The sequence below is a fragment of the Bos indicus genome, chromosome 17, assembly GCF_029378745.1.
Source record: "Bos indicus isolate NIAB-ARS_2022 breed Sahiwal x Tharparkar chromosome 17, NIAB-ARS_B.indTharparkar_mat_pri_1.0, whole genome shotgun sequence".
NCBI lineage: Eukaryota > Metazoa > Chordata > Mammalia > Artiodactyla > Bovidae > Bos > Bos indicus.
In genome coordinates, this window is record NC_091776.1 from 55,426,956 (window position 1) to 55,454,342 (window position 27,387).

A 27,387-nucleotide genomic window follows, 5' to 3' on the forward strand; every position below is an offset into this window, starting at 1 on the left:
AAAACAGGAAAGCACATTGCTCAGGGGTACTCTATGGGTTTTCTCAGGTGGCCACGGTGAAGTCCTGTTCGAGCAGGTGCGCGTGCCCAAAGAGAACATCATCCTGGGCCCCGGCAGGGGCTTTGAGATCCTCCTAGGCCGACTAGGTTCTGGCAGGATCCATCACTGCATGCGGCTGATTGGCTGCTCGGAGAGGGCGCTGGCGCTCATAAAGGCCCGAGTAAGTACTTCTCTTTGCGCCTGTCTCTGGACCAGAACGACCCATCTGTCTTCCTCTCAGACTTCTAATCCTGTTTCCTGAGAGCAGACTTAGCAGGTGAAGAAGCAAGGTGATGTTCTTTACAAGGAGCTGTGTCCTTGAGTTTGCTCTGCCTCTTTTACTTTGTTAAAGTTTCAAATCCAGAGCAGAATGCGCCTCCCTCTGCCAAGGGGACAGAAGGCGTCTGGGCTCTGTGGGCTCTGTGGCAGCAGAGGGCAAGGCTCCAGGCCCACAGGGTCATGGTCCACTGATGACCATCCTGCCACCAGTTCACCTTTAAACATCAGGCAACAGGAAGAGCGGGGTTCCAGCATCCAGCCCTGCATCGTCCTCCTCCCCCAGCACGTCCAAAACTTTATTCTTCTGTGACCCCTTGAAGGTTGCAAGCCCATACAAGAGTGTTATTGCTGTGAACAGTGGTTCAAATCAGTGAAATCAGTTTCACTCTGAAGTGATTTCAGAGTGAAACTTCAGGCTGAACAGATGTCTCACAAGATAGTCTTAATGAAGAATAGCAACAGTTCAGGGTATCGCGTTACTGAGCAAAGTTGTGATTCAAATCCTTTTTAGTTGAAACCAGCCAGTTTAAAAGAAAACGCTCCTCTCTAAGGACTTAGATATAGTCTCCATTGTCATCCTGCAGATCAATCTGACCTAATGTGTCAGAGATCTTAGAAGATGCTGTAGTACTGACGTAGCCGTGCTACTCATTGGACTTGGTCGAAAGGGAGTAATCAGGAATCTACAAAAAATTTGATACTAGGAGGTTCACCACAGCCATGATTATGTTAGGAAACACCTATAAGGCTAGCTATTGGGGGCTGGTTAGATAACCCTGCTATGGGTGTGCAGTGAAATTCCAAAATGATGCTGTAGTAATCTATTTGTTAACTAGAGATACGTTTGCCATATGCTAAGTGAAAAAAAAGGCTATAAAGTAATAGAATGACTTAAAAAAAAAAGCAGATGTATGTATATGCATATACAAAAAGTCTAGAAGGGTATGCACCAAATAGTAAGTATAATTTACTAGATAATGGGGTGCTGGGTGTTTATATTTTGTCTGAAAATGTATACTCTTTTCTGCCATGAGATATTCGTGTGTGTTGTAATTGTTTTTAATTTTTAAAAATAAGGTGGAAGAAGGACCCCTTATCACTTTTTCTGATTGCCTGTAGCTTTTGAACACTCTACTCAATCTCTGTTGCAGTAACAGTTGCCCACAAGAGGGCTCTGGCACCCAGACTTGCTCCTCAGAGTTCCTCAGGACGTGAAGCAGGCCCTCCTGTCAGCAGAGGGCGCCCTCCTGGCCTGTGCGAGGCGCCCACAGTCACTGCCTGGTTACCAGAGTAGCCCTGGGCCACAGGTGACTCAGATCAAGCTCTGTCCTGCCTGGAGGCCAGGCCTGCCCAGATGGGGCAGAATGGCTGGCGTAAAGGGGTTGTGCAGATAATTTGTGCAGCTACCAAGTGTCTAGCTTCCCTCGCTGCCCTCTCCTGTGCTTCCACCCTCTCCTCTGCAGGGCACCGTCCATGCCTCCCGTCCTGTCTCCTGTGTCCACAGGTGAAGTCCCGCATGGCCTTTGGGAAGCCCCTTGTAGAGCAGGGTATGGTCCTGGCAGACATTGCCCTGTCCCGCGTGGAGATCGAGCAGGCCCGGCTGCTGGTGCTGAAAGCTGCCCACGTTATGGATGTGGCGGGAAATAAGGTAGGTGGCTGAGGGACCTCACAGAGGACAGGTCCAGAGGACACAGTGAGGGATGCCAGCCCAGAAATCTATTAATAGATGCTGACTTCCCTCCCCACTCAGCAAACCACAAAGTGCTTGGCTCCTTGACATAAATAACGTTGCTTCAATTCTCCTTGGAATTACCTGGGCAGCTTCTGAAAAACAGAAAATGTACAATAAAGAGGATTGACCTTTCTGTTTTACTGACCCAGTGACCTTATGGGTTCAAGACAGCAGGGCCACAGGGCCCCAGCCTGAGCTATAGCCCCACCTGATCTTACAGGCATCAGGCAAACTGAGAGTAAGCCAGGGAGTTAGAGAAGCTTCATTTTCAATGTGACATTATCCCTTAAATGGCTCCGAGTGCCTCTAGTGCCAGGCATGATGCCAGGCTGACCCTTGCTTTCTCCATCTCTCCACGGGTCTCCACCCCTTAGCTGAGACCCCTCAGTAGCAGGGGGTGATCCAGACTCAAATTCTGGTTTCTTGGCTTTCTAGTGGCGGTATGAGGGCTCTCAGGGGCTTTGATCCAAATCCCAGATTCAGAGAAGATCCTTGAACCTAAACCCCCAGAGTCTTGACTGGCCTCGTTTCACCTTTCCCTTTGAATACAGAGCTGATCATGACCCCGAAGGAGGCTCAGGCCAGTCCCCAATCTGTGTTGCCTGTGTGCTGGTGATGCTGCCTGGGAAGATGCCCCTTATCTTTCCTTGACCAGGCAGCTGCCCACACCACATAGCATCCTGAGTCACCTGCCTCATCACCCCCACTGCCCCTCCACCCCCGCTGGTGCTGTGCAGGGTCCATGCACCAGGCAAGGCTTGCGGTCCAGCGGGAGGGACCTGAGGTCTCTGTTCTGAGCTGCTGTTTCTACTCCTCCCTGTGAAACTGATCGATCTTCCACAGGTTCCGCCCTGGGGTCTGCCCTCCTCACCACAACTCCTCTTCCTTGTAGGCTGCAGCTCTGGATATTGCCATGATTAAAATGGTGGCCCCATCCATGGCTTCCCGAGTGATTGATCGTGCTATTCAGGTGAGCACAGATGATGGATCACTGGTTCTTCTGAATCATTCACAAGATTCAAAATTCCTCTCCTTCAGCTGCCCAACCTCCTGTAAACTAACAGCCGCCCTTTGTTGCACACCCCCCATAATGACTGTCCTCTTCCTCCCCAGATACAACCCTATGAGGGGTCCTATTCCTGCTTCCATTTTGAATACATGGAAACAGAAGCACAGCAAAGTGATTTGTCCAAGGTCACTCAGCTTGCAAGGAGCTGAGCTCAGATTTTGGGGAACCTAGGTCCTTCTTACACCAGGCCCAGCCTCCTAACCACACAGAGATGCCTCCTTCCCAAATCTCAATCCATGGGCCCTAGAGAAGGACTTCCCAACAGCAGAAGTCAACTAGCAGAACAGACCTGGGGAGCCTGGTGTCCCTGGGACGGCTAGTGAGGCCCCACCTGGGGTCTTCCAGAACACTGTTGTCACACAGGTGTCAGGGGACAGCTTTGCAATGTGGCTGTTCTGAGCTGTCCTCACATCTTAGGAGCAGGCACTTGTTCGTGGGGCTCTCCGGGATGAGGGCTCACCCAGGGCTTCCTCCCCTCTTGCCCTGTGTCTGCCAGGTCTTCGGAGCAGCAGGGCTGAGCAGTGACCACCCACTGGCTCAGTTCTTCGTGGGGGTCCGGGTACTGCGCCTTGCTGATCAGGTGCACCAGAGGTCAGTGGCCAAGATGGAGCTGAAGCACCGCAGTTAGACCTGCAGGAGTCGGATAGTCCCCGCCGGGCCTGTGGTGCCCAAATCTTTAAATGATGTGCTTTCAAAGGCCTGGTATGTGTGCTCCTTGCACCCCTCCCGGCAGCTCTGTCCTGGGATCCTTGTTGTGAACCTAGCCTTGATGGGTCCCTACAGAACACACTCCTGTGTAAGAAGCCTGGAGTTGCCTGTTTCAGGCAAGGGGGAAGGGGGGTAATGAAGAGCCTGGAGAGGTGATCTTTAGTCCAGGTGCCAGATGGGCAGCCAGGCCCCTTCTCTCTGGCTGTGGGGCTCTGCATGAATATTAGGAGTCCTGCCAGGGTGCTATGCCTGTGGTTGCTCCCAATCTGAGGGTGATATGGTGGCTTCCTGTTCTGTGTCCCCCACTGCCCCCAGCTGATGGTGGCAGCCTACAGACCCAGGGCAGGAGTGCTCTGGGAGAATGGAAATAAACCCAAATTGTGAAGCCATTGCTAGGTAATTTTCTTTGTTTCAATATCCGAAACACAGATTGCTAAAATGTTATTTTGGAAATGAGCTTTGGAACAAAGAAGAAGAAAATATGTCTCAGAGACTTTGTGAACATTCTGTCATACACAAGGAGTGGAGAACAAAAGCTCACACTTCAGCCTGACGCAGTATGTCAGCTGCAGCCTCACACATCTTTCACTCCTCCTCTGCCTCGTCTCCACCCAGCGGCCTGTCAAGTCTGCCTCCATGCTCTCCCTCCCAGCCAGCCCTGTTGCTTCTGCTCAGGCCTTCATCATTTCTCACGTCAGCTCTCTGCTGTTGCAGCCTGTCCTCCTCTCTAGGACCGATTTTCCATGCTGTCCCTAGAGGGACCCCTCAAAAGCACACATGAAAACTCATCACTCCCAGACTTAAAGACCTTGGTGAAGAGAAACGATAGGACACAAGATTAAGACTGACAAGAAATCTACTGTGGTCACAACAGCATCATACTGGCCTGTGACCAGAATATAGTTCAGAAATACTCAACTATCTGTGTTGAGTACATAACCCAAATTTGGGTGGGTCATCCTCTCGGGACCAGGTGCTGACATCCTGGTCAGGAGGAGGAAACAGTACGAGGTTAGTCGGGCTCACCCACCCCTGTAGCTGACCTCCCCCTTCAAGTTCTTCAGGGAAGCTGTGGGTGTGAAGCTGTGAATCCTGAACCTGCACTCAGGGTGGCAATGGAACAGATGCTCAGAGTGGTTGCAGACTGTGGGCCAGGCCCTCCTCCCTCCTCCATGGGTGTTATCTCTGCTTCTCCCCATGGGCTTCACACTCCTCCACGTTCAGCAGGAGGCGAGGTCGATTCTCAGAGAGGGGAGCATGTGGGCAGGGTGTGGCCCAGTCCAGCTTGAACTGGGGTCTGCCTGGCTTCCAGCCTGAACTCTTCCTGCCACACCTGTTCCTGCCACTGGAAACTACCTGTCACCCACTTCCCAGCCCTCCTGCAAGAAGAAACAGAGGTGTCTTTTCCCTCCAGACTGATGGTCAACCAACTAATGTGAACCCACACATTTCCAAAGAACCTGGCTGATGTTCACCCACACTCTCTTCCCGAAGGCCTGGAGCATTTTACTGCACGTGCACAGCTCAGATTCTGCCGTGATGGTTGGGGAGGCATTGTGCTGAAATGCCAAATTTGAGCCTAAGAAAGTGACCCCTAGTGGACCTAGACTGCCCGGTTCTTCTTGTGTCACCCAGGCACTACCATTATGGTCACTGCCTTGCATGCTCACTCCGTGAAGCTCAAGGCAACACCTGGAAGCCTCTCACGTGCCCCTCTGTGAGGGGTATTACAGTGATTCCTGCTCAACAGATGAGGAAATGAAGGTGTGGGCAGGGGAAGTCCTTTGTCCCACGTGACACAAATGGGGCAATGTGATTAAAAGATCCAGATTCATCCTGATTCTTGTCTCGACCCTTGGCCACTGAGCCAAGCCAGCCCTCCCTGGGCCCTGCTGCCCTGAAATCTCAGGCCCTGGCATCAACTAAGTTCTGGGCTTTGCTTCATGCCTTGATCTTGTCTGAGGTCCCAGACCCTGGCCCAGAGTGACTGGAGTCCTAAGCCAGGGTCAAGCCATGTTGGGACAGCTCTTGGGCAAGGAAGAGCTTGGACAGGTGTCCTTGCCTTCACCTTCACCTTGGCTGAAGTGACTAAAGTGACCTCAGCTCCCTCCCTGAGAGATCAGCTTCCTTAACCTCAGGGGAAATTTCCCCTCTGTACTCCCCTGAGGCCACTGCTTGGCTCTGGGAGCAGAGACTCTGACACGAGAATAGTGGCTTTGCATAAGGACTCTTTCCCTGAGTGAATGGAGAGGCCTGAGTATCCCTGATACTGGCTTCATTAAACCAGCAGCAGTCTCTCCCGGGAGGCGGGAGCTGTTCCTCCTCACAACAGCACAGAGCTAGCCTTCTCTGTCTTCCCCCTATTCGGTACTCTCTGGATCCTGTTTTTTTCATTTGCACTTACGACTGCAGTCTGAGGTTGTCTTGTGTATCTGACTGATTTTCTATGCCAACCAGAATACCAGCTCCATGAGAGATAGATCTTTACTGAGTTTGATTCCCACTGTGTCCTCAGCCCTAGAACAGTACCTGGCTCATCGCAGGTGTTCACTAAAAATTTGTTGAGTGGTTGAAAGAATAATCTAACTTGGTTCTTACAACAATCATGACAGTAGTGTGGTAGAGGAAAGGTGGCTGCTAATTCTTTGCTGCTCCTCTCAGGCAGGAGTGGAGGCTCTCCTCCCTCTCTGTGAACCTGGATGGGGCCTATGACTCATGCTGATCAATGGAATTTGGTGGCAAAATCTAAAGCTAGATCTTAGAAGTCTTACAGCTTCTCCCTGGTATTGTGGAACTCTCTGGGGAAATCAGCTGTCATGTGAGAGGTCAGACTAGCCTGAGCCTGCCATACAGTCAGGAGACCTAAGCAACTATGTGGTGTCAGACATATGAGTGAAGAAGCCACCTTGCACCCGTGGCCCCAGGTGCCTTTACTGTGCAACATGAGCAAGCCCTGTCTAGCTGAGCTCAATCAATGGACGTGACTATGAGAGATGACAAGTCACATCTGCATTCTGGAAACTGTTCCAGGAGACTGGAAGCGATCTAATCATGTTTGCAGGCTAGAGAAGAGAATGAAAGGGTAACAGAAAGAAAGGACAACTGGGAAAATGTGCGTGTGACACTAGAATGTGCACTCTGACAGCACCGAGTATTCAGTGCTGAGTTCCCAGCACACGGAGAATAACTCCCAATAAATATTCACTGAATAAACATACTTAATATGTTATAGTTACTTAGTGTAAAAACTTTAAAACTTTAACATTAAAGATTTGAACTTTTTCAGATTAATACAATTTATTAATGGTAACAACAACCCTATTTTAGGCCATTCCACTGACCTTAAAAGTCTGGAGTTGATCAAGTTTCAAATGTCCACTTCCTCCTATGGTTAAGGTATTTATTAAAACCATCATTCTGAAATTTATATAAAATAGGCCTCATGTTAAACTATTCCTCCCTTAACATAAAATTTACACATCAATTTTATAGTAGATGGGAATTACTTCAGTGAGAAAAATCAGACTGTGCTAATTTTGTTGTTTAATTATATGAATACCCCCAAATGACTTCATCTGTATAAGGGTCCAGTTCATAAACTCCAGCCCAATATATGTGAAAAAGCTTCTCGGCATGGAAAGATGCTTTGGAGATTCCCCATCCTGACCAAGTCTGCTCAATTTCCAACTGCCACTGTGGTGCCAACAGGAAGATTCTTATCTCCAGTTTTATCACAGCTACAGAGGACAACCCTGATGCTGAACTTGAGACAACTGAGGTGGCACTGAAAGTAATAAGACTCAAGGAAACCTAGGCTTTCAAAGACGAAAATGAGATGGAATAAAAATATTTTAATAATCCTTCAGAGCAATATAGATCTTAAAAACAAAAGCTAACACACAGGGCAAATGGCAAAATTAAAAGCCCAAACAACCTTCCAAGTTAGAATAGTAAAAAGCAGTAGACATAGATAGACTAATAGTAATAGTAGACTAATAGTAATAACTGTTAGTTATTACTAATAACTAATAGTAGACTAAATAGTAATTACTAATAAAATATCTTACCTCTAACTGTAAGGCATCTATTTTCTCCTCCTGCCAAGTGTCACCCTCACATTCATACTGTACTATTTTTCTATCTGTTTTACTTGAAACCAGTCGACAGAAATAATTACCTAAAGAAAAGAATGGGTCAACCAAGGTATGTTTCTTCAGAATGAAAAGTCTCCATAATTACACCTTTAACTTGAACAAAAATTTTGTTTTTACAGATCCAAATTAAATGCCATGCAATATTTCTTTAAAAAGTGGTTTAAATCATTTGAATTAAAAAAAAAATGAGTGGGCAGGAGTGTAGCATTAACTCTCTTTATCCTGTGTAATGCAGGCCATTCATAGGAAACAGCACCCTATGGGGCACCATGAGAACTGGAGTTTGCAACAGCTGTCAGGAAGATTTCAAGCTGTGAGAAGGCTGAGAGAAAGTTCTGAGGGAGATGTTTTCAGACATAATGAATCCAAATTAGAAAATGAGAGTGGTGTTCACCTCCAGTGTAGTCCCAGACTCGATGGTTGGTGGGCTGCATGGCATACGTGTGCTGGTCTCCTCTAAGTGCTTATAGGCATGTTGACTCACATATCGTCCACATCCTATGTGGCGACATATTAAATAAATCCAAAGGTTCTGCCAAGGAGGTAAGACCTCAATTAGTTACATAAAAACACATGATCTGTGTTCTAAAATTAAGTATGCTGCTGCTGCTGCTAAGTCACTTCAGTCGTGTCCAACTCTGTGCTACCCCATAGACGGCAGCCCACCAGGTTCCCCCGTCCCTGGGATTCTCCAGGCAAGAACACTGGAGTAGGTTGCCATTTCCTTCTTCAATGCATGAAGGTGAAAAGTCAAAGGGAGGTCACTCAGTCGTGTCTGACTCTTAGCAACCCCATGGACTGCAGCCCACCAGGCTCCTCTGTCCATGGGATTTTCCAGGCAAGAGTACTGGAGTGGGGTGCCATTGCCTTCTCCAAAAATTAAGTATAAGAAAGAGAATTCTGAACCTTGAGGATGTGATTCTGAAGATTACAGAAAGTGTTGCTGGGTTGGAATAGCTGGAATAGAGGGGAAAGAAAAGCCCCCTACAATGCAATTTGCTTTTGAAATGCTGCAAACTCACTTCAACAGCTGTGATCCAAAATGGCTACCTGAGTATCCTGTGTCCCAGTGGGGACCAAGCAAGCAAGGCAGGACAAGGACTGTCCTCTTTAAAGGCTTCTAAAGAGGTCGGCTACCAATATCCAAGGAGCTGGTGGCCCAGCTTATTGATTACCAAGCCAAACCCTTCCTTTCCTTTGGCCTCCAGCAAGCCTTGTTTGGACCACAGAAAGGAGTTGAAAGACATGATGAAACTGCAATCAATTAACTGACCTACAAGCTTCTTTAGTAAAGGCTTGGTGGGAATATGAGACTACAACGATGTAATGGATCACTTATAATTTTTCTTTTCTTTTTTATCTTCCTTCTGATCTCAGCAAGGCAGCAGTAAGCAGTGGCATGAAGCAAGATCTTAATTCCTTGCCCAGGTATTGAACCTGGGTAGCCTGAATGAAAACCAGGAATCCCAGCTACCAGACCAGCAAGGGCTACAGGCTAGAAGCAATTTTTCCTTGGATCTTTGCCCCCAGTGCATTTATCACAGAGGCAGAAATTGTAAATGTAGATACAAAGTTTATTATTACAGGCGTAGTACAACAAGTGGGAGAGCACATAGAGAAATGGTTTGCTTAGTTAAGACAGAAGCAAGGCAGAGATGCACACCCGGAGACGAAGGGTGAGTGCATCCCCCCAATGAGGAGGAGAGCAATAAAGAGGTGGTTAAGTCATTTATATAGGTCAGTTCTTCCAGGTCTTTGTCTTCCTCCAGTTCAATTATCTGGTTTCTTTTTCCACACCTGACCTAACCTGGGACACTCCCTTAAGGGTACACTCATACCCCTCAGCCAAGATGGATCTCAAAGTGAAGGCATCTGGGAGGAGCAAGACTCATTATGGCCTGGCATTGTCCCCTGACTTCTGACCCACAAGGAGCTTTTCTGGCATGTGTAGTGTCTCCCTTGTCTCAAAAGAGGAAGGGAAGGAGATCCCTTAATCCTTTACTCAAACAAGGTTTTGCCCCTCTTTGTCCTTGTCATGATTATAACCTTGACTATAGGTATAGCCAGGACTATGACCTTAAGGTGTTTAGGGGTACTCTTTCTACCCCCTTCTGATGCCTATGTCAGAAGCTTTTTCTATCTCCTTTATACTTCAATAAAACTTTATTACACAAAAGCTCTGAGCGATCAAGCCTCGCCTCTGGCCCCGGATTGAATTCTTCTCCTCCGGGGGCCAAGAATCCCGGTGTATTCACGTGATTCAACAACAACCTTTCAAAATCAGTAAGAAAAAAAAAAAAAACCCTCAGCAAAACATTTCAATAAGCACTTCACAAATGAGGATATCCAAATGGACAGTTCGAAAAAAGGTGTTCAAATTCATTAATCATAAAAGAAATACATAATAAAGTCATAATGAAGTATCACTACACAATCACCAAAATAGCTAAAATTAAATAGATGGAAAAAAAAAAAATTAAGGTGTTTATAAGAGACAAACTGACGATTTACCCTGTTTCTGTTGTTACTTCCATTTCGGAGGGCAAACAAGAGGCTGATTGTAAATAACTTAACTGGAGACCACCTATCTCTTGTCTCACAAAATGCTAACAGTTATATGTATCCAGCCCGAAGCCCACCTCTTCGCGCCCCATGAAATGCAAACGGGAGGCCAGCTGTAAATGTCTAACCTGGAGCCCATCTATCTCCTTTATCGCTTCCTTTCAACTTCCCAATCACCTGCATGCCTACCTTCTCAGAATATTTTCCCAGGTATTTTCTCAGGTGTATCTATGTTACTTTTGTAAGAAGCTTTGACCCAATCTACAAGATTTAGCTAAATATAAAACACCAGGGAATTTTTTAACACACAAAATATTGTTCTATTCCTCAAAGCTTAAAATATCCACTTCCCTTCAGGGCAAGAGCACTTTCTCTGCCCAATGTCAAAAAATAGGCAAACTCAAAAGGAAACAGTGTTTTTCTCACCTTGTCTTGAATAGATGCATAATATGTGAACTGTTTCAACTGAGAGGTTTCCACTGAAGAAGGAAATCTGGTCTGGAAGCTGCCTGGATGGAGAATCGGGAGCAGTGTTTACACCTTCTTTACTTTGACCTTTACTTCTCGGTGCAATGGGGGATGCTTCTGAAGACTTTCTTCCATTGCAGCTTTCAGCTCATCTTTCAGAAACTAAAAATTAGCAGGATTCCAATCAGATGAAAACTGAGTCAGAAGAATAAAGTTTGATAGAGAAAAATATTTTTTTAATCTTCAAATATTTTTTATTGGAATGTCACACATTGCCTTCATTTATTGTATTTCAAATCACTGTACACTTAACTTTGGGGAAAACACTGCTTGCCCTTTTTAGTACAAAAATCCCTTAAAAACTGTTTTAGGAATGTAGAGAAATATCCAACTTAAATAGCAAAAAAGTGCATCATAATCACTGCTGCAGTCATTTCTGCATTTCCCATGTTTCTTTTCTTAAATAACTATCTTGTCTGATAACATATAATATAAAGAGCAATTATGAAAAAACAGATGTTTACACATACTTCTTTTTTTTTTTATGAATATAACATTTTTATTCATTTTTTTGTTACAGACTAGTGTTTACTTAAAAGTAATATTTAGGGATTTATACTCATAGGACACATTATAGTTAACATCCAAAGACAATCAAAACATATTTCCTGATGATTTATTATATGCTTAGTACTAAAAAGCCCCTAAATCTGTAGTGTTGGTATTGTAAGATTAGAGAGTTGTTTTTGGTAAATGATTATTATAGAAAAACACTGAGGAAAATCTCAACCATTATAACTGGTAAAGTATGATTTTATATTTCACAAAGGACAGTAACAGCCTCACTTTATAGCAACAGCCTCACTTATAAATTATATACACTTCAAAGTCATATTTTGATACTTTTTTTTCCCCTTCTCTTCTTGCAAATAACCAACAAGATACAAATGGCTTCCAACTGACATTTGTGAAAGGCAAACTGCAAACTTCTAATTATGGTTCAACTTCACCAAAAGAAGTAAAGGTGCTCCCTCTGACCACCTATTCCATGAAAAAAAAATGTACTCTGACTTCTAAAATGGATTTTAAAAATTCAGTAGAAAGATTTAACAATAATCAATATTCCAACACTGATCTTTCTAATACCCAGAAACATCCACTTGGCAGTTGTGAGACTAAAAATTGAGTAATGTTATACAAATGTAAATTACCATTAGCTAGGAGAAGGCAATGGCACCCCACTCCAGTACTCTTGCCTGGAAAATCCAATGGACAGGGGAGCTTGGTAGGCTGCAGTCCATGGGGTTGCTAGGAGTTGGACATGACTGAGCAACTTCACTTTCACTTTTCACTTTCCTGCATTGGAGAAGGAAATGGCAACCCACTCCAGTGTTCTTGCCAGGAGAATCCCAGGGATGGGGAAGCCTGGTGGGCTGCCGTCTATGGGGTCACACAGAGTCGGACACGACTGAAGTGACTTAGCAGTAGGAATAATCACTTAATTCTTAATCATGTTTATACTTAATTATAAACATAAGAATGATTTTTAGATTAAAAATAATGAAGAACATCTCCATCATGTGTATTGTGTTCCCAATAGTCCCTTTCAGATAGATCTGTGAAATAACACAGAACCCAATGTTAACATAACTTTCATTTTAAAGGCCCCCAAAAATAGGGCTTAAGTAGTGAGATCGTTTCTATTAGACTTTATATTAGTATCAATTATTGAGTTAAGCAATCAATTAACCTTAGTTAATTATTACTTTTTCTAAGCAAGTACCAGATGATTTAATCTCGCCCAAATGAATGGGTCTCTTTTGGTTGATCAATGCGATAGAGAAACTCGGCAGGTAAGAAGTATCCGAGGTACTCCACTATATCTGGGGTGGTGTCATAATGGTAGTGTCCACCTTCTCCATGATGACTGAAACAATGAGTGTGCTCCAACCGCAAATCAAACCCGGGGTCTCTGGAGACAAAAACTGGCAGACAAACCAAAGGAGCCTTCATCTCATAAAAATGCAACCATTTATTCACGTCTTCATCAGAGTTCAATGGACAGGAAGAAAATTCTGCAGGCATAATATGAGTCTTCACTTTTCCCTTCTGAATTATGAAAGCACCTCCCATTCCTACAGGCTTATCTCCGTAATGTTTTTCAAGAGTCTGCCTCATACATGTCACAAAGTTAAGTTTTCCAGTTCTTCTTTTGACTTTCACCTCAATGACCTTCCCAGGTTGGCCTTCACTGGCAAAAAGATTAGCCAGTAATGCACACCCAAAATCATGATATTTCTCACTGTATTTCTCTAGTAGACACCCTCCATCTGCAGGGTTAACCCGAGCAAAGTAACTTCCATTCACAGGAGGTTTGTGTTCACTTTCTGTTTGAACAAGTAGCATAAACTCAGAATTGAATCTAAGAGTCTGAAATGGGCCTGCTCCTGCTCCAAGAACAAAAGCTCCAGGAAGCTGGATGTCTTTTGCAATCTTATTTAAATCATAAACTTTTTTTTCATTTACAAGAGGCAGTAAGTAAGGCACACCTCCTACTTCTGCAATTCTAGTTTTTCCACAGATGCCTTTTATAGGAAAGGTAAATGGCTCCTTAGTTAAATCAGGGCAATCAACTACAGAGACCTGGACTTCAGCAAAGTTATCCGTTAGCCCCTTCTGCAAGACTCCAACAAGCTGCTCTAGACTTGGCACATGAAAAGAATATTCAGCACAAGCCATCTTCTTTCTTCCTTAGGGGACAAGGCACAACCTTTAAAAGAATAACATAGCTATTGGGGAAAAACTAGTCTGAACCAACTAAGTCCAAGATGGCAAAAGCTTACACATACTTCTGAAGTCTTATTGAGAATACCCTGTTTGCACTGGATAACCAAATATAGGCTCAGCTGCAGTAGCAGGATACGCAAATACTTGCTGGTTCACACCATGGTGCATATATGGAACATTACTCCCATATTGCTGAATGGTATCATAGCCATTCTGATAAGTCCCTGTTGGATTACTAGTTCTAAAACTGGTCTGTATACCAGCAGGCACAAAATTACTTCCAAAGCTCCCCCTGGTGTAATTTGTAGCAAATATAAACCACATTCTGAGTTTCTGCTCCCAAATCTCTCTTAAGTAGACTAGTGTAACCCCTTTTATAATTTTCTTGGTCTCTAAAGGGATTTGAAAGGTTGTTGTTGAATCACGCGAATACACCAGGATTCTTGGCCCCCGGAGGAGAAGAATTCAATCCGGGGCCAGAGACTAGGCTTGATCGCTCAGAGCTTTTGTGTAATAAAGTTTTATTGAAGTATAAAGGAGATAGAGAAAGCTTCTGACATAGGCATCAGAAGGGGGCAGAAAGAGTACCCCCTGCTAGTCTTTAGCTGGATGTTATATAGTCACTAGCAGTCTGTTAATGAAAGAAAGGAATGTCTTAAAATTCAGAATGGCACCAGGCCCCTCACCCATAAGATGCATTTTGGGATAAATGGTTTATCCTGGGCCATGAAATGATTAACTTGAATCTTGAAGAAGGGCAGACCACCATACAAATAGTTTCATTTACATAGATTAGGGGAACAATATCCATACTGGTTTGTCAAGTAGGTTCTGGGCCAAGAGGCGGAACCGACTTGGAGACAGAGTTTGGGGTAAAGGCATAGTACATTAGCATAGCTTAAGACAAACATTTCCATAAGAAAAAGGCATTGGTTATCTCTAGACTCGAGAATAGCTAACTTCAGGCGAAACCGGGTGTCATTATGGCAACACAATATTTTAAGAGAAACCTCCCTTTAAATTTGTATAGAGAAGGAAAAAATATTGCTAGTTTGTTTCCTCCTGCCGCTTAAGAGAGATAAAAATGTCTGACACTTGCAGGCTATTTCCTCTATTTGGAGACCCCTGGCCTTCCTGCCTGTTACCCTCTCAGATTCAGTCCATCTGTTTTGCCTACAGAGTATCTGTTGTGACACTCAGCCTGCATGTCTCCCCTGCCTCTGAAATGATCTGAAACTGTTTCTAACCAACTGAAGCAACTTGGGATTGACTGCTTGATTAGCTTCAGGGAGCACAGAGATAAGGTCACTCACTTGCTTTATGTTATTAGGTGTAAAATAAGTGTATGCTGTGCCTGTTTTGGTACTGTGAGTGTTCTTCCAATTCGATGAAGATAATCCTCTGAGGAGTTAGGGTAGTTAAAATTGATGACAAATTTCCTATCTTCCACATCTAGCCTTCTGGAGGCCACATTTGTATCAATCAGAATAGGAGTTCTTCCATGTTTAAATTCATTTACAACCTAGTCACATTCCTGTTGACTCATGTCACCATGGATACTCATGACAGGCCACCTTTTTCTCCTCATTTTTCTAGTAAGTACATGGCATCCTATTTGGATTTCAACCGAAAAAATGGTTTTATTCTCGTCACTTGTGATCTCTTCCATTAGGCAAATACATTTTTCATAGATTTTACATCATGACACATATCCAGAATTGGAACAATGTTGTAGTTTGCACCATACGTTTGTTTTCTATGTCTATCTGTTTGTTTTGTAAATAAATTCACCTGTATTATTTTTTAGATTCCACATGAGTGATATATATTTGTCTTTTTCTGTCTGACTTAGTTCACTTAGTATGATAATCTCTAGGTCTATACGTGTTGCTGCAAATGCAATATTTCATTCTTTTTTATGGCTGAGTAATATTCCATTGTGTGTATATGTGTGTGTGTGTACATGAACATGCACACACACACCCATACCCTCTTTATCCATTTGTCTTTATCCAGTTGATGGACACTTGGAATAGTAAAAAGCAGTAGATATAGGTATTTAGTAATTACTAATAAAATATCTTACTTTTAACTATAAGGTATCTATTTTCTCCTTTGGGCAACTATCACCCTCATACTGTACTAGTTTTCCATCTGTTTTACTTGCAGCCAGTCAGTGGACATAATTATCTAAAGAAAAGAATCAGTCAACCAATGCATGGTTCTTCAGAATGAAAAAGGTCTCCATAAGCCTTTAACTTGGACAAAATTTTTGTTTTCACAGATCCAAATTAAATGCCTTGCAATATTTCTTTAAAAGTGGTTTAAATCACTTGAATTTTAAAAAAGAGTGAGAGGGCAGAAATTTAAGTATTAACTCTCTTTATCCTGTGCAATTCAGGCCACCTATAGGAAACAGCATCCTACGGGACACAATGAGAACTGGAGTTTGCCACAGCTGTCAGGAAGATTTTAAGCTGTGAAAGTAAAGGGGTTCTGATGGAGATGTTCTCAGACAGAAATGAATCCAAATTAGAAAATGGGGATGGTGTTCACCTCCATTGTGGTCCCAGAGAAATTGTGATGTCTTATGTTAAGAACTATATCACAGAACAGTGGAGTTATGGGGGAATCTCAACTTAAAAGTGGTCTCTGCCCCATAAAAAAATTTCATTAACACCTTCAAACGCAGAGATGGCTCTTATGTTTAGAAATACCATAAGAAAGCAGGTGTCTTCTATCATATACTCCTAAGTGAGACAAATATTCAGGGCTATTAAGTTTGAAAACCAAACCTGCCAGTTCCTCACACTGGAGATGCAATACACATCAACTCCCCTGGATGGAGTGAGCTGGGGAGGGGGTCCGGGGCAGGGACTCACACTGTGCTTACCTGGATTCAACATGAATTGCCACAGACCTACGTGCTAAGTAGCTCTCCTCACTGAGGAGAGTTGTCAACCTAGCTTGTTACGAGTAATTTAGAAGAAATATTTAGAGAAACTGAAATCCACCCTGACAGCTTCATGTAAGGAACATAGGCAGTAAAAGCTAAGTATGCTAGAGGTCTTAATCACAGGCTCACTGAACACCACTCCAACACATGCAACCATGGGTTTACCTTACAGAAGATAGCCTAGGGTTCTGGAAAGCATACCTGGGTTGGCCTTCATGGTCTCAATGATCACATCTGTCATTTCTCGACGACCAAGATGCTGATGTATGATTGTTGCTTTCTCCCCTGGTGACTTCCCTTCTAACAGGCTACAACTGAAGCTAGTGTCTTCTTTTGGATCTCCTCTTCAGACATTTCTCTGACAAAAGAATACATGAATGATTAATACCTGATAAATCCACTCTCACTGTATCCATCCACAGGTTTCCCTTTTCTCTCTTCTGCCCTCCCTCAAGACTATAAGATGCCTTGGCAGTAGTCCTCTCACTCACCTCTGGGGCTCCTGCTGTACCTGACAGTCAACTAATGCCCAGGGCAATAAACTCAGAAACACAGGGCAATTCTAGTGAAAATCATGCACTTTAAAGCAAATGAAGGAGATAAGAGCTTTGATAGTGATCATGCTCAGATGAACCAACATTTCAGTAACACTTGTAGAGTGACACTCTGTGTTGGACTCCAAATGAAGGCTAAAGTCCACTAATAATCGAAACTTTAAAAAACTTTTAGGGTAGTCTTCTTAAACACCTTGGGTTAGCCTTATGCCATCACACCCTAAATCTGTGATTATAGGCTTTATCAGAGTGGAGATCATGCCTGTTTTGCCCAGCACTGTATCCTCAGCAGTTACATCACAGTGCCTAGCACATATTGGAAGCTATTTAAAGATTTGTTGAATAAATTAATGAATCAATGACTGACCCATGTAGAAGTGTATATGTGGCTTATGTCAACTTAGTTGACTTTCAAAACTCAGTAGCCTATTAAATCATATTCAGTCTTTTAATTAATGGCTCCAAAATTCACACACTCAGGGAAGTTCCCCACATCACCAGGCCCAGGCCCCCTCCCCAAATCAAACATATCCTCTCGTAACAGCTGTCTAAAAACCATCTTCCCTTCCTTCACCACATTTGTCACAGCTGCAGTTCTACATTTATTCTGTAAGTGTTTACTTCATTCGTCTCCATGAATTGAGTGAACTGCTGGTGCCATTAAAGCAAGGCATCCCTTTCCACACACAACTAAAACTCCAACAGAGAGTGGGTTCTCAAAAAGTATTTATTTTTTTTACTTTTACACAAATGCTGTTAACAGTTTTATTCAAACAGCCAAAATCGGAAACCCAAACGTCCAGTAAATCAATGAATAGTAAGTGATGTTCATCCACACAGTGGAACACTAGTCACAAAGAGAAAAAGCTCTGAAAACACAGAGCTACTCAGTTGAGTCTTTAAAACATGCCAAAGTGGAAGAGCACATCATGTGAAATGCCAGGCTGGATGAAGCACAAGCTGGAATTAAGATTGCCAGGAGAAATATCAATAACCTCAGATATGCAGATGACACCACCCTTATGGCAGAAAGCGAGGAAGAACTAAAGAGCCTCTTGATGAAAGTGAAAGAGGAGAGTGAAAAAGTTGGCTTAAAGCTCAACATTCAGAAAAGTAAGATCATGGCATCTGGTCCCATCACTTCATGGTACATAGATGGGGAAACGGTGGCAGACTTTAGTTTTTTTGGGCTCCAAAATCACTGCAGCCGTGAAATTAAAAGATGCTCACTCCTTGGAAGGAAAGTTATAACCAACCTTGACAGCGTATTAAAAAACAGAGACGTTACTTTGCCAACAAAGGTCCATCTAGTCAAGGCTCTGGTTTTTCCAGTGGTCATGTATGGATGTGAGAGTTGGACTATAATGAAAGCTGAGCGCCCAAGAATTGATGCTTTTGAACTGTGGTGTTGGAGAAGACTCTTGAGAGTCCCTTGGACTGCATGGAGATCTAACCAGTCCATCCTAAAATAAATCAGTCCTGAATATTCATTGGAAGCACTGATGTTGAAGCTGAAACTCCAATACTTTGGCCACCTGATGCGAAGAGCTGACTCATTGGAAAAAACCCTGATGCTGGGAAAGACTGAAGGCAGGAGGAGAAGGGGACAACAGAGAATAAGATGGTTGGATGGCATCACCAACTCAATGGACATGAGTTTGAGTAGGCTCCGTGCGAGTTGGTGATGGACAGGGAAGCCTGCAGTCCATGGGGTCGCAAAGAGTTGGCAGGACTGAGGGACTGAACTGAACTGAAAGTGGAAGAAATCAGACACACTGGATTACATTTTTTGAATGAATGTTATTGTTAGATAACTGATGGAGGTTCAAGGAACAGAGCCATATCTGCATTCCCCCTGAGGAGGCTGTGTGACTGGGAATGAAGTGCTCAGACTCTCAAGTCCAGCTCTCTGAGGTAGAATTCCATCTGACACATGATCCTGGGCAAGGCGCTTAATCCCAGGACTTCAGTTTCCCAGTTTGTAAAAGGCTCACACACCCATCTAATTGTAGGGTTGAATGAAGACAATTAGAGAAAACAGTGCCCAGGAAGCATTTAGTACAGTGCTCAGATACAGAACGTGTAGACATTTTAGTTTCAACTACTGCTACAGGGCCCCTTAATGGAAAGTTTTCCAAAGAGGAAGGATTTAATTAAACCTTCCCAGGAGCCGTCAGAGTGCTGGGTATTCCGTCTTCACAAAGCCAAGAGGAAATCAACTCTCACAACTAGGCTCTGACCCAGGTTGGAGAGACCTATGCGCCAAATATAAACAGTCCCGGTGGGAAGGCACCAGGAAGGAGGAACTGAGGGAGACTTCCCAGGGATGACACCTGGGAAGACCTCCTGAGGATGGGGGAAGTGAGAGGGATCCCAACGACTTCTCGGCTTCCTCCGGAGGCGAAAGCCCTCGCCGAGGCTCCTGCCCGGACTCAGATTCTAAGAGGACGAGCCCCGGGGCCCAGGCGCGGACTAGCCGCTGAAGCTGAAGTCGGCGGGGACCCGCGAGTGTTCTGGGAGCTCCGGGTGGATGACAACCGCTCACAGGGCAGGCGCCGACCGGCGCAGGCCCCGGAGGGCTCAGGCGAGGCTGGGAGGGGAGGCTTGAGGATGAGCTCCCCGGAGCAGGTAGCGCCGCCGCCGCCGCCACCTCAGCGCCACCGGCTCTACGTGCAACGCTTCCAGCCAAAACCTTCACTGCCGCCTGCCGGCCGCCGTCGCTGACCCTTGAGGTTACGCAAGCGCGGATCAGCGGGCTCGCTGATTGGGTGCGCCCACGTGACTGCCGTGTTTGCTTGGAGGTGAACCCGCGCCCACTGGTCAGGATCTCCAAGAGGACTTGGAGGAGGCACGTCACAGGGTTCGTGGGCACTTGGACACTATTTAGGAGGATCGGTGGGTTTTGCTCTCAGGCCTGAGGGGACGTGCCCTCAGCCCGCCTTATCTGACGGCGAGGAGTCTCTGGCTCCGCTAGGTCTCCGATTGTCCGAGGAACCCGCTTCCTGCAGAGACCCGAGCTCTGGTCTCTTTTTGTCGTGTTTGATCTCGCTCCAGCTGTAGGCAGAGTTGCTTTGTGTCAGCCACGCTTTACAGATAAGTGCGCTGAGGCTCAGAGAGCTGAATCCGCCTGGGGAGTTGGCACTAGTTGCAGTGTTTCTGATTCTGTTAAGGTAGGACGGTGGGCTGGTTAAGTGCCCTGAACTGGAGATCCATCTGGGTCCCCCTCCCGGACTAATCTCTTAACAAATATTTACCGAGAGCCCAGGCTCTGTTGCGGCGGTAGAGATACGTTGGTGATTATGGAATAGACCCTGATTACCAGTTTCGTGACCTTGAGTTTAAGTTTTGTGTAAACTTGACTTAGTATCTTTGTACAGCTGTGATGATGAAATGAGCCGCAATGAGTACGTGGCTAGAACTGAAGCGTCATCTTTAGTTGGAAGGAAGAAGGAAGCCAGTGATGGGAGAGTTGCCGACTTATCCATTACCAGGAGTATGAGGAGGAGAAACTGCTACCCACTCCAGTATTCTGGCCTGGAGAATTCCATGGACTGTTTAGTCCATCGGGTTGCAAAGTGTCAGACACGACTGAGCGACTTTCACTTTGATGACGAGGACAGTGTCCTCAATGATTTGCTCTAACTGGCTTCTTAGTTTTTTAACCATAGACATCACATGAGAAACTTAAACATTTTCAAGTGGAACTGGCTGCGAGTAGAATTTTTTGTTGTTGTTTTCCCAGGTTTTTATTTAAGATCTATAAAAAAATTGAAATAATAGTACAATGATCTCTCATATACCTCTCATCATGTGCCTTTCACTAATTATTAACATTTTGCCACATTTATGTCTATTCATGTGAAAATGTTTATGTATCTATATATACAGGTACCTGTTGTGTGTATGTTATTTGTTTTCCCCGAACTGGTTGAAAGTAAGTTTAGAAAAGAGGCAGTGAAGATCAGGAGGTCATTGCCCTGCTCTGTAGGAGGGATGATAGTGTGGTGGCATCGCGAGTGCTAGGAGGAGGTAAGTACAGGGCACCCTGAGAGAGTACAGGAGAGACTGCTCATCTGTCTCTTCTGGTAGCCAGAAGAGGTTTCAAAGGAAGTGACAGGCAAACTACAACCTGAGGGACAATGGGCAGTTATCCAGGTAATGGATGGAAGGGAGCATTCAGTCCAGGGCAACAGCATATGCTAAGGCCTGGCCACAGGAGGAGGGCATCACGTGTTCAGTGAAGCTGCTGTGGATGTGAGTGTCGAGATCACCCAGGCTAAGGTGAAGTACAAAGGAGAGCTGCTGCCCAGAGCAAAGAAGAAGTTCTCAGAGGGCCTTTTCAGGCGGCTTAAGGAGCTGGGAGTTTATCTTGAGGACAGTGGAGAGTCACTGGAGATTTTAAATGGGGGTAGGACATGATCAAATTTGAAATTTTGAATGAGGAGGCAAGGGGACCACTTAGGAGGCTGCTGCAAAGGTCTGTGGGTGAGATCATGCAGTGGGAGTGAAGAGAGTAGATGGAGAGCTTTGGGAGGAATGACCAGTCACACCAAGCACCAGAATGGAGATGTCTTGCTGGAAGACTGAGGAGTTGTCATGGAGGGCAGAGACAGTGAGTTCAGCTCTGGTTGTGTCTGAAATGCTGGTTGGAAGTCAGAGTAGACGTGCTGGTGGCACCCTGAGTGCCAGGATGGAGGTCCACTTGGAGGCAGTGAAGGCTAATCATGTCCTGTTTCTGCTTCACAGCCTTGGCCCCAACATGTGCCTAAGGCAGCTTCTGCAGTCCTCCCAGCTCCAGCGGGCTTGGAGGGCGGCCTTCCTGAAACACGTCCAGGGCAGGCACCCGGGAGCCTGGAGATGGACACATTCTGGAGGCGGCCCCTACAGAGCAGTGATTTTTGACATGGGCGGAGTTCTGCTTCCTTCTCCAGGGAGAGTGGCTGCAGGTGAGCTCTTCATTCTCCTTCACCTTTAGAGACTGGGGTGTGTGGGGGTGGGGGAAAGGAGGTGGTGAGGGGAGATGACAGTGTGCCTCAGTGGGTGCTATTCTTGCTCTTGAATCAAATTCCAAGCAACAGTAGTGCTGCTGAGGATCTTGGGCAAGTGGTTTCACTTCTCTGAGTCAGTTTCCTCATCATTAGATTAGGGCTAATGGTCCGTACGTCTTTGGTGCTAGGAGATGGTTAAGTGAGATTATTCATGGAAAGCACTTGATTAGCAGAATGAGTGCTTGGCTCATCTGAAATTCTCAATAAATGACAAGCTGCCATTGTTATTGTCAATGTTATAGGTAGAATTTAACTACCTTTCCCAGAGAACTACTTGTGAATGCTGAAATCTGCCGCCCTCCCCGCTGTGATCACAACCTTTCCTCTTCCATCAACCTCCCTCTACACCTGCTTTTGTTACAAGACAAACCTCTAGGTTCTGATCCTTCCTTTTTCAGCCCCTTTTGGTATTACCTTTTTGTGCACTCAGTTGAACTGACTTAATTTGATTTGTTTGGCTTGAAGTGTTAGAAAACCTAACAAAACATTGACTGAAACAAGATTGAAGTTAAATGTGTTTTTTACGTGAAAGTCCAGGTGTGTGTCTTGGGCTAGTGTGTTGCTCTGTGGTATCAGGGCCCTGGGCTGTTTTCCTTGTGTTGCTCTGCTGTGAGCACACCCCATTTCCACTCTCACCTCGTGGATCAGGTTTGGCTGCTTCACTTTCTGCCATCACATGCGCATTCTAGCCAACTGCTGCTGCTGCTGCTGCTGCTAAGTCACTTCAGTCGTGTCCGACTCTGTGTGACCCCATAGACGGCAGCCCACCATGCTCCCCTGTCCCTGGGATTCTCCAGGCAAGAACACCGGAGCGGGTTGCCATTTCCTTCTCCAATGCATGAAAGTGAAAAGTGAAAGTGAAGTTGCTCAGTCGTGTCTGACCCTCAGCGACCCCATGGACTGCAGCCTTCCAGGCTCCTCCATCCATGGGATTTTCCAGGCAGAAGTACTGGAGTGGGGTGCCATTGCCTTCTCCGATTCTAGCCAACAGGAAGGACCAAACAGAGGTCTCTGTTCTTTTGACAGATTGTGGTTGCTGATTGGGCAGTTTTGTATGCTAAGTCAACCCAAGGTCAGGTTTTCTGTGCCCCTGGTTGAAAAATTACCGAGCTTTGCTAACTCGTTGGGCTATTTTTTGTTTTGTTTTGTCTTTTAGCTCAGCTGCAAGTGAGCCCTCAGGCTCTCTATTCCTCCACTGATATTCCTCTTGAACTTACTACAGGGTTGTTCCAAACTCCCCTCGGAGCCATCATATTTCTCCAGACCAAACCTTGGCAGATAGCTGAATCTCTGCTTTTACAGCGAACATAAAGATCACTTGGCAGGAATTTTCTCAACTCTTTCCAGAATACCTTGAGAAGCTATTCTCTCCTTTCCACTGCTACTGCCTCTACACATGTTATATCCCTAAATTCTCCCACCTGCTTGATCACAGCAGCCTCCTAACTGCTAATTCTACCTCTGGCCTCTGGGTTTTACACCCCTTCCACACAGCCCCTAGAACTGCCCTTCTAAAACACACATCACATCTTCTCCCTTCCCTCTCCTGCTTCAAATCCTTGACTGCCTGCAATTTTTTTCCCTTCAAGACTGGAAGCTTTACCTGGTTCCAGGGCCTCTCACAAACAGCTCTCATGTCCTTTTTTCACACTATTTGCCATGTATGCCCACATTTCAGCTACCTTCAACTACTTGATGCTCTTTAAAATTGCCAAATGTGTTTATACTCCTTTGCCTTTGCAGGTTCTGTTCCCTCTGCTTGAAGCTACCCTTCCTTCCTGCTCTCCCTTTTCAAATCCTGCTCATACTTTTATGTTATTCAGCAGTGCCCAGAATCTTTTGAGCACTTAGTAAGGCTTGTGGTTGTTATTGACTTGTGTTTTTATCTTATAATGTTTTTGCAATACCAGGATTTTCATTTTTCTTGTCATCAAAATCATCTCTGTTTTTCTTTATGGCTTGAGTGTAAAGTGTCTAGGCTAAGGAAGTCTTTCTTTCCTTGACATTCATAAAGATGTTGTATATTGTTTTGTAACTTTTAGAGGTTTTTTTTTTCTTTTCTCTCCTGATTTGGGTATTTAGTCTTTTGAGAATTCATTTTTGTAATTGTGAGAAATAGAGATTTAATTAATTTTTTTCTATTCAGAAACTCACTTATGCCAACCATATTTATTAAATAGTTGGTGCTAAAAGTATATTTAATACTTTGGATTTAAAAAAATACAAAGGCCAATTTCTTATTGTCACCTCCACCCCTTCCCCACAGTTCTAGCCTTCATTGGTTATCATTGTGAAAAATTTGTTTATCCTTCCAAAAATTCCCAATATATACACAGGAACGTGTGTGTGTGTGTGTGTGTGTGTGTGTGTGTGTGTGTGTGTGTATACTGTGTCTACACTGATTGGGTCATGCTATACAAACTGTTTGGGCTTCCCTGGTGACTCAGACTGTAAAGAATCTGCCTGCAATGCAGGAGACTTGGGTTCAGTCCCTGGGAGTGCTACAGTCCATGGGATTACAGAGTTGGACACAGCTGAGCGGCTAATACTCTCACTTTTCATACAAACTGTTAGATGTACCTTTCTTTTTTTCTGACCTAGTAAAATATCTTGCCAGATTTTCTATATCAGTAGGCATGGGCTTCCCAGGTAGCTCAGTGGTAAAGAATCCGCCTGCCAATGCAGGAGACTCAGGTTCAATCTCTGGGTTGGGAAGATCCTCTGGAGAAGGAAATGGCAACCGACTCCAGTATTCTTGTCTGGAGAATCCCACGGACAGAGGAGCCTGGCAGGCTACAGTCCATTGGGTTGCAAAGAGTCGGACACCACTTAGTGACTAACCAACAACAGGAGGCATAGGTCTAGTTCAGGAATTAGCAAACTTTTTCTGTCAGGGGTACTATTCAGCTCTACTATTGGAGCCAACAGCAGCCATAGCAATAGTCAACAAGTATGTGGTTGCCCAACAGTGGTATACCTAATCTTTGCTTACATTTATAAATATATCTTTGGGAGAAATTCCTGGAAGCAGAATTGCTACATCAATTGTAAATGTGCATTTAACATGTTGCACTCCATAGAGGTTGTGCTTATTTACACCCCCATCAGCAGTGTAGGAGAGAGACCCTTTCCTTGCATGCTTACCAACTCTTAAGATCCTAAAAATTGCTCTAACTTTAGTTCTAAAATTAAAGAGGTATTATTTGGATTGAGTTTTAAAAGACCTGCTGTTCTCAGAAGACATACTGAGTTGGTCCTGTTGGTGATTTCTGAAGAATGGGATTGCTTTGTCATTCAGCTTTCTTTTTTATTATACCTTTCTGTGTTGTCTGAAATATTTTCCGTGCACAGCCACTACATTAAACAAAAACTTTGTGTTAAGTATGTTATATCTTAGATATAATTATGGATGCTATATGTTTTTGCCCCATGAGCAGGTATATTATAGAAAGAGAAAACCCTCTTGTACAGGAAAAAGTATCCACTATCCCAGCATTCCCCATGTACACAATAGTAATCCATCCACTGCTTTGGCTCTTTACAGACAGAATTTTGTTATTTTTCAAAGACATCAACCTCCATTTGAATGTTTCAGTGTACCAGCTACACTGCCCTGAAGGATTACTTCAGTTTACAAAATGAAGGGTTTGTTTTGGAGCGTTGTCAGAATTTGATTTATTCCTTCATGTACTTCCATACCACGTGCCAGGACCATGTGAGTGACCTAATATATTGTTGCTGTGGTTGGTTAGTTGCTAAGTCATGTTCGACTCGTTTGAGAGCCCATGAACTGTAGCTGGCCAGGTTCCTCTGTCCATGGAATTTTCCCAGGCAAGAATACTAGAGTGGGTTGCCATTCCCTTCTCCAGGGAATCTTGCCAACCCGAGGATGAAATGCATCTCCTGCATTGGTAGGTGGATTCTTTATCTCTGAACTACCAGGGAAACCTGACCTAATACATGTGAGCCAGCTAATAAGAGACCAGGGAAGAAAATTCATAATGTAGTGTCCAGCATCATCTCAAGCTGGTGGCATGGACTGATGCTTGGCAGCAGTGTCCCCTCAGTCACACAAATTATTACTGCTGTTCCCTGGGAGCTCTAAGGCTGAGATTTTCCATTTCCTGAATTTCTCTGAATTCCCAATAGATCCCACCTGGCACCACAGTGATGCCACAGAACCTGTATGGTAATTACCCTGTTCCCCAAACTTCAGCTGTTTGTCCATATATCGTTTCACTTACCATGTATTTCACTTTTGGTAGAGTGGGAGGTACAGAATCATATCCCTTCTGGAACTATAGTGAAGGCCTTGATCTCAGGTGGCGAAAATGGGCCCTGGATGAAATTTATGAGAGCAGAGATAACAACAGAAGATTTCTTACAAGAATTTGGGAGACTTTGCTCTGAAATTGTAAGTGATAAACACACTTGAATTTCAGTATTCTTTCATCTAGAATAGTGGTTGCAACACTCATCCATTAAATTGGTTAAACTAAAATTGAAGAAGGGAAAACCTAATAACCCATTATAAGATTTTAAGTTATTTCTTCCATCCCCAGGTACTCAATTTTAACTGCACGAATGAAAAATAAAAATATTATGTATATTAGCTATTGTTTATGTGAAGCTGGAATTGTTGCATAATGGCTTTGATCAGAAAGCTTGTTTAATGCAGTGATAACATTGAGCCTTTCTCTGAACTATGCATTGTTCTAAGCTCTTTATTTATATTAACTCCCATACCTTCACAATATAATTGCCAAAATATAATTTAAAATATAGTGAAGTTCTGTGGATGGATGGTGGTTTTGGTTAGATAACAATGAATGTACTTATTGTTATCCAAAGTGGTTAAAACAGTGACTATGATGTTATGTGGTCTTACCACAATTTTAAGTAAATGAATAAATATTTATATATATATATATATATATATATATATATATATATATATAAAACATTCTGCTAAGTCATAGAAAGCCAGCCCCAAAGACTATATATTGTATGATTCCACTTACATGAAATACC

At 44.2% G+C, this 27,387-nt stretch overlaps 2 protein-coding genes and 1 pseudogene across 8 annotated transcripts in view; 2 read left to right on the forward strand and 1 right to left on the reverse strand.

The window, feature by feature from the left end:
* LOC109571077 (acyl-CoA dehydrogenase family member 10-like) overlaps positions 1–15,896 on the forward strand; it is a 54,705-nt gene extending 38,809 nt beyond the window's left edge. The window contains 5 exon segments of the mRNA XM_070770164.1: positions 48–220; positions 1,823–1,966; positions 2,943–3,020; positions 3,616–3,821; positions 4,257–15,896. Of these exon segments, the coding sequence (XP_070626265.1) occupies positions 48–220; positions 1,823–1,966; positions 2,943–3,020; positions 3,616–3,747 (527 nt within the window). The 3' untranslated portion in view covers positions 3,748–3,821; positions 4,257–15,896.
* On the reverse strand, positions 7,968–26,693 carry LOC109570916 (ester hydrolase C11orf54 homolog pseudogene; annotated as a pseudogene).
* Positions 19,762–27,387, forward strand: part of LOC109571076 (acyl-CoA dehydrogenase family member 10) — a 49,681-nt gene continuing 42,055 nt past the window's right edge. The window contains exons 1-3 of one of the 7 annotated variants that reach the window (XM_019977243.2): positions 19,762–20,168; positions 22,055–22,254; positions 26,622–26,770. In XM_019977243.2, the coding sequence (XP_019832802.2) occupies positions 22,068–22,254; positions 26,622–26,770 (336 nt within the window). In that variant the 5' untranslated portion in view covers positions 19,762–20,168; positions 22,055–22,067. The other 6 variants (XM_019977242.2, XM_019977240.2, XM_019977239.2 and 3 more) reach the window with 6 other exon arrangements.